General features: G+C 41.5%; 1 protein-coding gene across 1 annotated transcript in view; it reads left to right on the forward strand.

Annotated features, from left to right (window-relative positions):
• Positions 1-13,191, forward strand: part of SNX24 (sorting nexin 24) — a 156,509-nt gene that overhangs the window by 91,065 nt on the left and 52,253 nt on the right. The window contains exon 3 of the mRNA XM_019635281.1: positions 8,073-8,177. Within this exon, the coding sequence (XP_019490826.1) occupies positions 8,073-8,177 (105 nt within the window). The remainder of the gene's footprint in view (positions 1-8,072; positions 8,178-13,191) is intronic.

The raw sequence follows: 13,191 nt of genomic DNA on the forward strand, positions 1-13,191 counted from the left end.
TTCTCATCTATTCAAACCAAACTAAAACATTTCAGCTTCTCCTCTTTCCATGTGTTTCTTTTGTTCTCTAACCTCTTTGTGCTTGGCACTCCTGTTCCATTTAGAGTAGAGATCTCTATAGACATTAAAAGCATCTAAGAGATAGTGAAAACTTAGTGATCCCTAAGTTTTGTTTAACTAGAATACATTTTTTTTTTAAAGTAGGGCCCATGTCTTATCTTTTGTGACTTCCTCACTGTCTATTAGTTTGGGGCACGTATTAGGCATTAAATGAGTATTTGGCAGTTGGGATATTTGGAGAACATTATGCATGCTTATGAATTACTGGAGGAATGTTTCGTTGACAAAGAGAGTTTCAGCTGTAGGAGTTCAGTTCACTGTAAGTTTAACCCCAGCTTGCACTGGCGCTTCTTTGTAGCCCTCCTCGAACTAGATAGGAAAACACCACCACACCGAAACCTAAACAGCCCCCACCCTGGTCTGCTCCATTCTTTCTTCGCATACTGTCCTTAAAATGAAAACAGAGATAGGGTGCTCTCCTAACCATGGAGTGAGCATTAACCTTGTAAATGCTTTCCCGTGCCCAACGACCCTGCACATACCCCGCTATAGCAAGCCATCTACCACTTTAAATGGTGGTCCTCAAAAACACACCTCCCTAAACCCAGGACCATGGAGAGAAAGGAACCTCCCAGCATTGCAAACTCTGAGTATAGTTTGCACCCCTTTCCAACTATTTCCTGTCCTTCCCAGCCCACCCTTTTATTCACAAAGGTTTCCAGGAAGCATGGTGCTGGTTCATTCCTGAATTAACTGTCCTCATTCTTGTTGTTGCCTGTCTTTGTCTTGAGTAAAATATTGCATTCTCATATTTAATTTCATGAAGTACATATTTTAGAAGAACCAAAAAACTGCCACATGGAGTTAAACCAGGAGTACAGCAGCGTGTGTAGTGTCTGTAAAGGGAACCCTGAGGATACAGGGGTGATATGGAGTAAAAGGTTGAATTTACCCCAGATGTCCCCCACTTCTTAACTTATTTTTTTCTTTTCATCTTTTTATTCACACGCTTGGGAAAAGTATTTCTGTTCCTTTCTGTGGAAAAGGGGTCACTACAGGCAATACATGCGCAGAGATCTGCATGGAGTACGTTGTGTGTAAACTCTTCTGTCGGTATAAAAAGGGGAAGGAACGGTCACGCCAGGCAAAGGGGATTGTGTTTGTGGTATCGTGGAATCTGGTAGCTATCTGCGTGGATCAGAAAGGCCGTTTGGCTGGACGCAGCATGGCCAGAACAGTTAATCATTGCACGGAGTGGCAGAGGGGTATTTATCTTGTGAGCAGCTGAGCCCTACTGGAAACATATCGTCTCGGGTTTGTCTCTACTCATCTAAAGCAATTCATTACTCACCTACAAACGCTGTCACAGGTCCCAGCAGCTATGATGATCGGCTTCCTCAGGACTTCTGACAGAAATACAAAGAAAAAATGTTTTCAGTACTATATCTTCAAGATTAAAAAAAAACAAAACAGAGAGAGACAGATAATGGAGTTGATTTTCTCTTCTGCAGTATAAGAAATGTTGGGATTCATTAGTTTTAAAGGAGGTTTTTTTATGTTTAAATTGAAACTGACTAAACTTATTACCCTGGAATAATTTAGCATTTTTGACCTTGTTCTTGTTGGAGAAATGCCTCAAATAGTGTAGAGATGAGGTGTACATTTCCTTACAGACAACCATAAATTCATTTTCTCTCTCTCCCTCTCCCTTTCTTCCTCCCTCCCTCCCTCTCCTCAATACTAAATCAATGTCATCAATAGATGTTATATTTGCCATTTAACAAAGTAAAACTCGCCTTTGACCCCATGCTTCCCTCCCAAGGTCACCCCCTTGCTCTGCTTCACTCAGTATAATTCCTTGGAAGAGGAGCCTTCCCTTCCCAGCGTCCCACTCTCCTTGCCCAGCGCTTTGAACTTCCCAGCATCACTCCACACAGTCTGATTGGTACCCCTTCTAGAACACTTTCCTGACTCAATGTTCTGTTTCACCCCATACTCACTTGCCCTGCATCTATCCCCTGTCTCGCAGAGTTGGATGTCTCAGACTGTGGCTCTTGTATTGGTTTTCTATTGCAGCATAACAAATTACCACAAATTTAGCCATTTAGAACAATATCAGTGTATTATCAGAGTTTCTAGGGGTCAGGAGTTTGGGCACAGGTTTACTGGGTTCTCTGCTCGGGTCTCACCAGACTGACATCAACATGTCGCCAAGGCTGTGACCTCATCTGAAGCTTGGGGCTCTCTTCACGTTGGCACGTCCTCATTTAGGCGGAATTTAGTTCCTTTCAGGCATTGAACTGAGGTCCCTTTTTTCTTGCGGTCAGCCAGGGGTAGCTCTCAGCTTCTGGAGGCACCGTCCAGTCTTGAGCCACGTGGCCTGTCATAACATGGCAGCTGACTTCATCAAAGCCTCCTACGACTGGGTCTTATAAAGTGTAATCTGATCAACGAAGTGACCATCTCATCACCTGTCATATAATGTAATCCAATCAAGAAGATGACTGATTTCATCACTGTCACAGGTCCTGTCTGCACCCAAGGGAAGGAATTATATGGGCATGTACCCAGGAGGCAGAGATCTTAGGAGCTATCTTAGGATTCTGCCCATCACAGCCCTGTTTCTTAATCTGTACCTAACTCCCAATGCCATGTCATCTAGTTCCGTAACTCTACATACCGCTTATGTGTTCTGACTCGCAGATTTACAGACTCATATCCAACTATCTGCACATTATCTCCACCTGGTTACCTATTGGGCATCTCTGACTTAAAATCATCGGAACGGAACAATGAATTCCTTAATGTCAGGATTATTTTTGGTTGGTTAGCATAGAAACTTGACTAGGTTTCTTAAAGAAGTAAAAGATTAATTATTCTCATATTGCAAGAGAACAAAAGGTAGGCAGTCCAAATTGATGTAGCAATTCCACAGTATCCATGTTCCGAGCTTCTTTTCTTTCTGTTTCACCGTCTTCACCTTAGCATGTGACTTTCACCCTCTGTTACGACATAGCTGCTGTTCTCCAGGCAGGCTGCCACATTTCTGGCAAGAAGAGGAATCTGTTTTTTGTTTGTTTGTTTGTTCTTAATGAGGAAAACAGGCACCCTACCCAATAGACTTACTCTACATTTCGTTACCAACTTTGTCACAAGGCCATCCAAATACAAGGGAACTTGGGAAATCAAGATTTTTTGCTCAGCATGTTGGCACTGAGTGACATTGGGGTGCTTTTGCAAGAAGCGGGGAATGAATATTGGATGGTCAGGTAGCAGTATCAGCTATATCTCCTACTCCCGTGGGATTCGATTTGGCTGCAAGTGACCCTAGACCCAAAATAATGGTGCCATTAACAGGCACAACTTTATTTCTCTCTCACATAATGTCTAGGGCTAGTGTGGCAGTTTCGTGACCATTAGGCACCCGGGTTCCTGTGGCTTTATCATTCTCAATATAGAGCCTCCACCTCATGGTCGAAAGTGACTGAGTGCTCCAGGTCTAGCCATTTCATGGGCAATTCAGCCCGCAGGAGGGAGGAGAGGAAAAAAGGAAGAAGTCCTTCCCTTTAAGACCACTTCCTGAAGGTGGCACATACATGCCTGTTTGTCTGCCTTTGACCAGAATTCAGTCAGATGGCCACACATGGCTTCCAGGGAGATTGGGAAATGTGTAATTTATTCTGGGCGGCCGTGTACTCAGCTGAAAATCAGTTCTATCCTGTAGAAAAGAGAGTCAGTGGATTTGTGCAATAACTAGTATTCGCTGCCACTTACCCAAAAGTTAGCATTCTGCTACCTTTCAGGAAACAAATAGTTCGCCCAAAATATGGCTGCCAGGTGAGGTCAAACACCTTAAAACAGTGAAGATCTTGGGGTCACTCGGATCATGTCTACTTTTCCCATACTCCCGCAGCCTTCCGTTTCTCCCCACCTTCACCTCCAGAACCGCAGCCCAATTCAGCGTCATCGTTTGCCTGGGCTTCTCTAGGAGCTTCTGACTAGTCCTTTTGCTTTGACCCCAGTCCCTTTGTAGTCCATCTTGCTCATAAAACCCAGCATAATCTCTAAAAGTTATATCAAGTCATTCCCTTGCTCAGGACATTCAATTTGCTTCGAATTTTGAATGATATGCAAACTCCCACCTTGGCCTCCAAGGCCCTGCAGTGTCTGATGCGGCTGCCTCTCGAACCTGCCTCCTCCTTGCCATATTTTGAACACAGAGCTTGGCCCTCCTTTTCCACAGCTCTGTTCTGACAGTTCTTCTCCAGCTCCTTACGTGGCTCCCTCCCAGCGTGATTCAGATCACTCCTCGGACATTTCCACCTCACAGAATCCTTCCCCAGCTGTCCCCAACACACAGCTCCTTCGTTACTATCTGCCCTCACCCTGTTTTGTTAATGTGTTTATTGTCTGTGTCCTGGTATGTACGTCCCATGAAGGCAGGAGTATCTCTAATCCCAGAATAACATATGCAAGCAACTGAGGGTATTGTGTTCCATGACCTTCTCCAGGGACTCTGTTTTCTCTGGAACTTATTTTTTCAACTAGATGAAAGAATAATGTACTTGATTTAACAAATCCTGAAATTTATCCACCTTCTTCATACGCTCTACAGCATGGAATCAACTTTCTCCCGGGAGGCTTCCCTCTCCAAATCCTCTGAACTTTTGCGCCAGTCTAGACTGAAGGTTCTCTAGGTCCGCTGCGCCCAGCTGTCCTTAGGTTTCCCTTCCCCATGCCGATGCGGTAGAGTTATGAGTCCTGATCTTATTTTTCCTCTTCCTTGCTTTCATCTCAGTTTTCTGGAATTAAATACTCAACTCAGTGTGAAAGAAGGCATGTGAGATAAATTTTTTGAGTCCTTGAATGTCTGAAAATGTGTTGTTCTCTCACACTTGATTGATGGTGTGGCTGGTTATAGAAATCCATTTTCAAATGAGATCTTTGAAGCATTGATCTTCCAGCATCCACTACTGCTGATGAGAAGTCAGTTGCCACTGCAGTTCTGCTTCCTTTGTTTGCCACCTAATATTTTTATCTCTGAATTCTCTCTGTCCTTGGTATTCTAAAATCTCAACAGATAAATGTCAGTAAGTGTGGGTCTTTTTTTATATATTATACTGATACTCAATGGGGTTCTTAATCTGAAGATATAAATTAAGTCATATAAAAATATCTTTTCATTCTTTGAGTATTTCTTTTATTCTTTATGGAAGGCTTATTAATTTCACATTGAATCTCCTGGATTAATCTTATGTGTATTTTATCTTTTCACTTACTTTTTCTTTTATTTTTAAAATTCTGTACTTGGAGAGACTTCCATAATGTTATATTCTACCTTTTAAAATTGTTTTACTTCGTCATATTTTTAAACTTTATAAAACCTTTCTTCTCTGATTGTCTCTTTTTCATAGCAACCTGTTCTTGTTTTATAGAAGTAATATATTCTCAAATCTTTGGGCAGACACGAATAGAATTTTTAAAGATCTCTTCAGTTATTTATCTGTTTCCTTTGAGATTAGTTGTTCCATTTGTTTTTCTTGTTCTTTCTCTTTCATAGTGCTGGCTTTCCTATGAAATGGATCCTGGATTACCCATCCAACTAGATTAATTATTCTGGGTATTTGTCATTTCTGCTTTGGGTACATAAGTCTGGTCCTTCTGTAGGGTGTGTCTACTAAAGGTTCTCATTATAGGAAATGAAGGGAGAGAGCCAGCAATTAGGCTGGGGACCCCATGAAAACCAGTATGAGGAGAATGGCAAACATCCTTGTTCAACCTAAACACCTCATTCATTTTCTTTTGGGACCGCTGACCCTTATTTGATGGGGCAGGGCTTGTGTGCCAGGAATAAACCCAGGCTGCCAGTCACTCTGCTGTGGCTGGTAGGAGTAGGAGGAGCCTGCCCTTCGGCACAAGCTGTAGCGTGGTCTGTTCCCTTTTATGCCATTGCTGAGCACAGGGCCCCTTCCTGAGATGGTCTGGGCTGGGGCTTCCTCTTCTCCGTTCTCTTCATTGCATGCTCCTGCTTTTAGAACGTGGTTAATCTTTCACTTGGTGATTATCCTTTCCTCCCTGCCCTGTTCTAATCATTGTTCTGTGTCCTATTTCCTTTGGCTTTCTTCTTTTTAAAATGTCTACCAGGATTAAATTCAAGTGCATAAAACAGAAAGTTCATATACCAGTAACCTTAAAAAAAATTGTTTTTTTTTTCCTCTTAAAATACAATTCTGGAGGTGGGCAGCCCGGGGCTGTGGGGCAGCTCCAGGAGGCTGTCAGGCACACTGGCTCCTTCTTTCTTTCTGCTCAGTCATCTGGAACATCTGGCTTCCATCCTCAGAGTTGCCTCATGGTAGCAGATGGTCCTGGCAGCTCCAGCCATCATGGTCACATTCTAGGCAGAAAGCAGGTGAAAGAGGGATAGGATAGAAAGTGCAAGCCCGCTGAGTTTGCTCCACTTCAAGAGTTTTTATAGAAAGCCCTTCTCAGTGACTTCTGATTACTTCCACTTTCTGCAGGGGAGATTGAACAATTTAGCGTTTTAGCTAAATTTAGCAGAATACATTATTCTCAATAATACAGGAGTTCTGTTGGTAAGGAAGACAAGAAGAATAGATTTGGGATTGCAGCTAGCACTTTCACACTATCATTTTAATGGCACTTCAGGTATGGAGGGAGGAGTGAAATGCAGGCTCAGCCTCAGGTCTTGAACTAGAAGCACTGATATTTGAAAGGCAAAGCCCCCTTCTCCTTCATGACGTGCAACAAATTTCAGCCTACTGTGGTTAATGGTGAATATATATGCTTATGTATGGGAAGAATTTCTTATTACAGTTTTAACGGCTGGGGTTTAACTCTGTGCATTTTCTTAGAGATTATTATGCTGTTTCTTTGCATGTGTAGTAAAGGAGCAATCTCAGTACATCTCCCAAGTTTTTAATTAGAACATTAAAATGGACTCAGTTTTAGGGGCCAGTGTATTAGTTTCTTCTTGCTGTTATAACATACTAGTACATATTTAGTGGCTTAAAAGGACACACACTTGTTATCTTATACTCCTCAGGGTCAGAAGTCCAAAATGGGTTTCACTGAGCTAAAACCAAGGTGTTGTAGACTGTGGGGGAGAGTCCATGCCCTTCCCACTTCCAGCTTCTAGAGGTCACCTGGGCTTATGACCCTTTCTCCATCAAAGCCGTCCACTTCCATTTCCCCGTGACTCGGACCCTCTGCCTGCCTCTTATAAGGATCCTTGTGATTACATTAAGTCTATGTGGATATCCTAGGTTAATCTCTTCATTGTAAAATTCCTAATTTAGTAGATTTGCAAAGTACCTTCCTATGTAAGGTTAGGATAGGCTTCCACAGGCAGCTAGAATTCAACTTGCAATGGAATTTTTCCTTATTTATATAGTCCCTTAAAACTGCTGCCCAGAAGGGCTTAGCTGAGAACCATCATATTCAGTTTTCATAAGTAGAATTTGCACCTACTTCTTAGGAATGTTGGAAGGATTGGTCTCTTTGTGTTTAAGTTCATTCTACTATAAAGCTTTCAAGAAACTCTTCACATGATGTGGTCTACTTCATATGGCATTTCCAGGAATGATGATTATAAACAATCGATTTAATTTTGCTTTTTTATGTGAAAAATATATAGAAAGATTTCATCGGAAAAGTACTTCATCCAACCAAAATTTCATTGTATTAAATGATTTGGGAAATTACTAACTTCTTTATTTCCTTTATAGTTCATTTACTGAACTTATAGTTTTTCAGAAAAAAATAATTCCAATCTGAAATACTAGATGATGTACAATAACAACTACCCAAAACACAAAACTTATAAAATCTGAACATTTAGGACAGCTATGTAAAAAATTTTTTGACAAAATTTTAGTGTTATTATTTTTTCCTCTATCTTTTTACTGGAGATAGTAGTGTTTCACTTTTATTGGCTTTTCCCAAAAAATAATGTCTTTGTAATTAAGAGACATTTTCTGTTTCTGTCTTTATAGCTTAAGAAATGTATTAAAACACCAGAAATTCCATCTAAACATGTGAGGAACTGGGTCCCCAAAGTCTTGGAACAACGACGACAAGGTTTGGAAACATATTTACAGGTAAGATGTGTCTAGATCCTCAATATAATGTAGCTTAAATAATTATATATCCCAGTATGTTTTCTCAGAACTTATGAGTGAGATTCAGAATATATCAAGCAACCAAACATTCTCGATTAAACTAAAGAAAGTTTAAAATTATCACTGTGTTGTTGGTTGGTTCCTTTAGCTTTAATTAGGTTCTATTTAAAATTGTTTATGTGGATCAGGGAAGTGAAAATTTAGTTTAAAGGTAAAAACTGATGTAGAAAGGGTCTGTGCATTTTTTTAATCAACTCTACAAATTACTTTTCTTTTGTTTTTCCCTCCAAGATTTATTGCTCCCTCATAGCAGTCCCTGCCTTTAGGTTTGGGGTGTTGGGGAGACAGTAAGAGAAACTGAATTTTCAGTGGGCCTGGCGAGTACATCTATGGAATCCAATGGAGAATGGGTGTAAAAAAGTTGCCTCTTATGAAATTCCAACTTCTTTGGAAATTAGAATGTATGTTTTTAAAAGAATGCATTAGGATGTTCTTCTCTGCAGCTGAGAATTGCAAAAAGAATTGCCTGAGTAAGGTAGACAAAAGTACCCTTTCCCCCAAGTGACAGATAAAGCAAAAGGAAAGTGTCAGCTTCTCTGAGTTTTACAGTGAAAAAGGCCAGAGGCTTCGGGTGAATATTCGGTGTGGCCATCATCATCCAAATAGCTCTTCGCAGGGCAAGTACTGAGATGAGGTTGTGGGTGGGTGTGGCCCGTGAAAGCCTTGTCTTCTCACAGGACACCTGAGTGCACTTGAGAGGCTGACATGTGACAATGACTGAGGTGGTGTGAGATGGGGGGGTTGGGGAATCGTGGCTCTTGAGAAAAGAAAAAAACTGGACTTCACCTAAGAGTTATGAATTTACCACAATGATCTAGCCTCCTAAGACATGTTGCATCAAAAACATTGGCAGCCATGGCTGTGTTCTTCCACCGATGTCTTCCTAACCCCTTTAGCATTAACCCTAAGGCAGGCTCTGTTTTGGAGGGCAGCTGTGGACTGTGGGAAGCCAGCATAGCATGTCCTCTGCAGAGCTTTTCTGGGTGGCTGTGCCTGAATCACTGCTGTTTAGAAGCTGAGGAGAAGCTGTCACCAAAGGCTTGCTTGTACTTAGTGATAAATTCAGAGGACTCTCTCCCAGTAGAAAGATGCCAAGAGTCCCTGCTAGCCTCCTGTGGTTTTCCTGGTCTCAAATAGGAAAGCTGACATGCTGGCAGTCCTGAGAACATCTGAGGAGGGCTTTCGTTACTGTTTTTGCTCTTCTGCTTTTGGACATGGTGGTGGATCCTTCATTGCCTCTCCCTGGAGTGGGAGATGAAAGGAAATGGGGACCACAGATGACAGGAAAATGTGTGGTCGTGTGCTTTGAGACTCTGGATATGGAGCTAAGAGACTCTCAGAGCTTCGGGCAATACTGCAGAGCAAAAACAAACCAAAAAAAAAACCCTAAAAAACAAGACTTCAGACACTGTATGCAAAGGGTAAAAATGCATGTTCTCTATAATTAAATGGTATAGGTAAACAGTGCATTCTTATTTGTGAGGCACATTTTCCATAGATATTGTATATCTTCAAGCTTTAGTTCTGAAGAAAGCTTTACTCTTTTTCCTCCCATTATATTTGACATATGACTTCCATTACGACTCAGTGTAAACATTTTAAGTTGTTTGTGCTTTGTGTATAAATATGCAGATAAAATCATCTGGCACAGAGAGGAGTTTACAGTGACACTCAAATTGAGCTTGGAATTTTCTAGTCTCAGAAATAGGGATTGAAAGATGTGGTTGAAAGACTGGGAGGGCGTGTTTCCTATTGTGCATTTAATATTCAATTTGTTGTCAGTTAAGTCTCTGAGGAGTCCCTGTCAGTTAAGTCCCCAAGGGAGCTTTCTCTTCTCTGTTTTCCACCTGATTCTATTCGCAGGCAGTGGCAGCTAGACAGAAGTTGCAAGGATGAGTATGAATGCTTTATCAATCCCAAGTGAAATGAAAACCCTGGCTTAGGTATCATTTCTTGAAACTTTTAAGTCTATTTATTTATTTATTTATTTTTAAAGATTTTATTGGGGAAGGGGAGCAGTGTTGGAAAATTTGGAAAGGGGAACATGGTTTTCCAGGACCCATTAGCTACAAGTCAAGTTGTTGTCCTTCAGTCTTAGCTGTGGAGGGTGCAGCTCAGCTCCAAGTCCAGTCGCCATTTTCAATCTAGTTGCGGGGTGTGGGGGGCAGGCACAGCCCACCATCCCATGCGAGAGTTGAACCAGCAACCTTGTTGTTAAGAGCACGTGTTCTCACCAGCTGAGCCATCCGGCCGCCAGTTGGCAGCTCAGCTCGGGTGCAGCTCACTGGTCCATGTAGGAATCGAACCAGCAACCCTGTTGCTCAGAGCTCGCACTCTAACCAACTGAGCCACCCGGATGGCCCATGTTTAAGTCTTTTTTAGAAGTAAGACAGTTATTACTCTTCCTTCTACTCATTGTAACTTTAGTTAGAATCCCGCTCGCCCTCAGAACTTACACCTGAGTGAACTCCAGGGTGTCACCAGCATTCCTCAGCAAGCCCCATCCTGCAGCTAACCCATCTGGGCATGAGGATGGCCCTGTGATGGCCCCATAAACTGAGGAAGTATTAATACCCCAAAGCCATAGCATCTTCAGCTCACAGGAAACTTAGACATGGTCTAGTCCAGCTTGCTTCCTGCCCTGCAGCTATGTTCATGTTCATTCCCCTGGCCTCAGTTTCCCATCCATAAAATAGGCAGATCAGTTCTTGAGAGGACCGGGGAAGACAGCTCCTCCTCTTATCCAAGGAACAGCTAGGACGTTTTGAATGTGGGTAGGTGTAACACACACACTTCCTAAGGAGCCCGCACTGCTCTTTCATTTTAGAGATGGGGAAACTAAGGTCCAGGTGAAGAAACTTGCCTCACTTCTGGAGTATATAAGGGAAAGAGATGGGACTGGACTTTTAGTTTCTTAACGCTTATTTAGGCTCTTTTCATTCTGCATTGTACATTTTCCAAATTGGAGGAAACTTTTCAGCCTTAACATGTAATTTTACTTAGGGATATAATAATACTAGTAAAGCAAGAGACCTTGTAATCATAACCTATCACAATTTAATTGACTAATCTAACCCAACTCTCTTGATAGATAGATAAATCGGTGATTCTTTAAGTCTATAACTTGAATACTTAGAATCCTATGAAAACAATGAGTATGTATCTGTTTTCTGTGTTAAGTCATTTGCATAGAAGCAAAAGTCTTAAGAATACATTAATTGGGGTTTCCAAAACGTTTTTGCCATCAAACATGGTTTATCTAGTAGTTTTATCTCCTTGTCTGGGATGGCAGTCCATCTTTTCCTGAGATCCCAATGAAATAAAAGTATAAAAACTTAAGAAGGAATAACCCCTAACAGTTAAGTAGTGGATGGGCAGGGAATAGAGGGGATCATCAAAGGAAGAAAAATGTTTAACAACTTTCTGGAAGATGGAATATTCTGGAAGATGGAATATTCTGGAAGATGGAATATTCTGGGAGTGTGTGAATGGGTGCAACAGACAGAGAAAAGCAGCATTCCCACTCAGCAGTGAGAGCAAGTGTTGGAGGTGGGAGGCAGCCTGCCCACAGCCCTGGTGGTTAGAGTCAGCAGGTGAAGTAGAGGCCAAGGTGAGCAGTGAAACTGAAAACAAATGGTTTTGTTCAGGGCGTATACATGGAGCAGTTTCCCAGGCTACCTACTCTGTACAGAATACCGATAACCTGATGTTTATGACATTGCAAAAAAATATTTTAAAGGCTTTTCTCTTAAAAACAAAACAATACAACAAAATATTGAACAGGATGACTGCAGTAAAGCTAAGGCTTCTAACGTGTAGATTAGGGCCCCCAAGTTGACAACCACCAAGGAAAAGCCTACCACACAGCATGCTCCACCCACACCGTCTTTCCACTTGCAAGATGGCCTGTGGTGGGCACTGCTGCTGACATACCAGCAGGAGAAACTGACCCACCCCTCCCAGGCTACTTTCTTCAGTGAGATCTGATAACCAAGGATCACCAGGCATTTGAGGAAAACAAGTAGCATGAACAAAAAGACCAACATGAACTAAAACACTGACTCTTCAGGGAAGAGATAATAAAGGACACAAAATATATCTTAAAAATTGATTTAATAAATCAAGAGAGATTCACAAAGGTATTACATCTAAAAGATGACACTAGGATACTCTAAAAGGAACAATCAGAGAACACACAAGAGTTCTTTGAATTAGTTGTGTTATCCAACTGAAAACATTTGGTAGTTGCTGTCTCTAGTTGGGGCAGTGTTCCATAAAATGCAGGTACAAAAACTCTCCACCAAAAGACAAGAGACATAGAGGATCATTCCAGGTCTAATATCTTGCTTCTTTCCAGAGTCCCAGAAAGAAATAAGGGGAAAACACAAAAGTAGGGAAGGGAATAATCAAAGGAAAAATAGTTGAAAATTTCCTCAAGCTGGAGGATATGAGCCTTTAGATAGAAAAGATGATCCAAGGGCAGAGCTCAAAGAATGACAGAAACTCTCCAGTGCCAAGACGTAACTGGCAAAATTCCAGTACGTCAGAGATAGAGATCCATAATCTTCCAGAAAGAAAAAGCAAATGGTGGGCAAGGTTGAGGGTTAGTCATGGCTTCATTTGTTTATTTGAGGCTGATTTAATGGGCAGGTCCCTCTCTATTCTTCGCTGACAACATTAAATTACAAGCTGACATAATTTTTAGACAAAGGTTTTTACGGGAATTTTGCATACATCACTTGTTCCATTTGTTGCAATAATATGAAATTTCTCTTTCTGAGATAGATACCATGTCTTATGTCACTTACTTGAGAACAACAGTTGTTTTTATTTTCACCTTTTTTTTTTTTTTTTTTTTTAAAGATTTTTATTGGGGATTTTGGGGGATGGGAACGGCACTGGGGAATTGGGGGAAGGGGAACAGACAAGTTGC

The sequence above is a fragment of the Hipposideros armiger genome, unplaced genomic scaffold (genome assembly GCF_001890085.2).
Source record: "Hipposideros armiger isolate ML-2016 unplaced genomic scaffold, ASM189008v1 scaffold_21, whole genome shotgun sequence".
In the NCBI taxonomy this organism is placed as follows: Eukaryota; Metazoa; Chordata; class Mammalia; order Chiroptera; family Hipposideridae; genus Hipposideros; species Hipposideros armiger.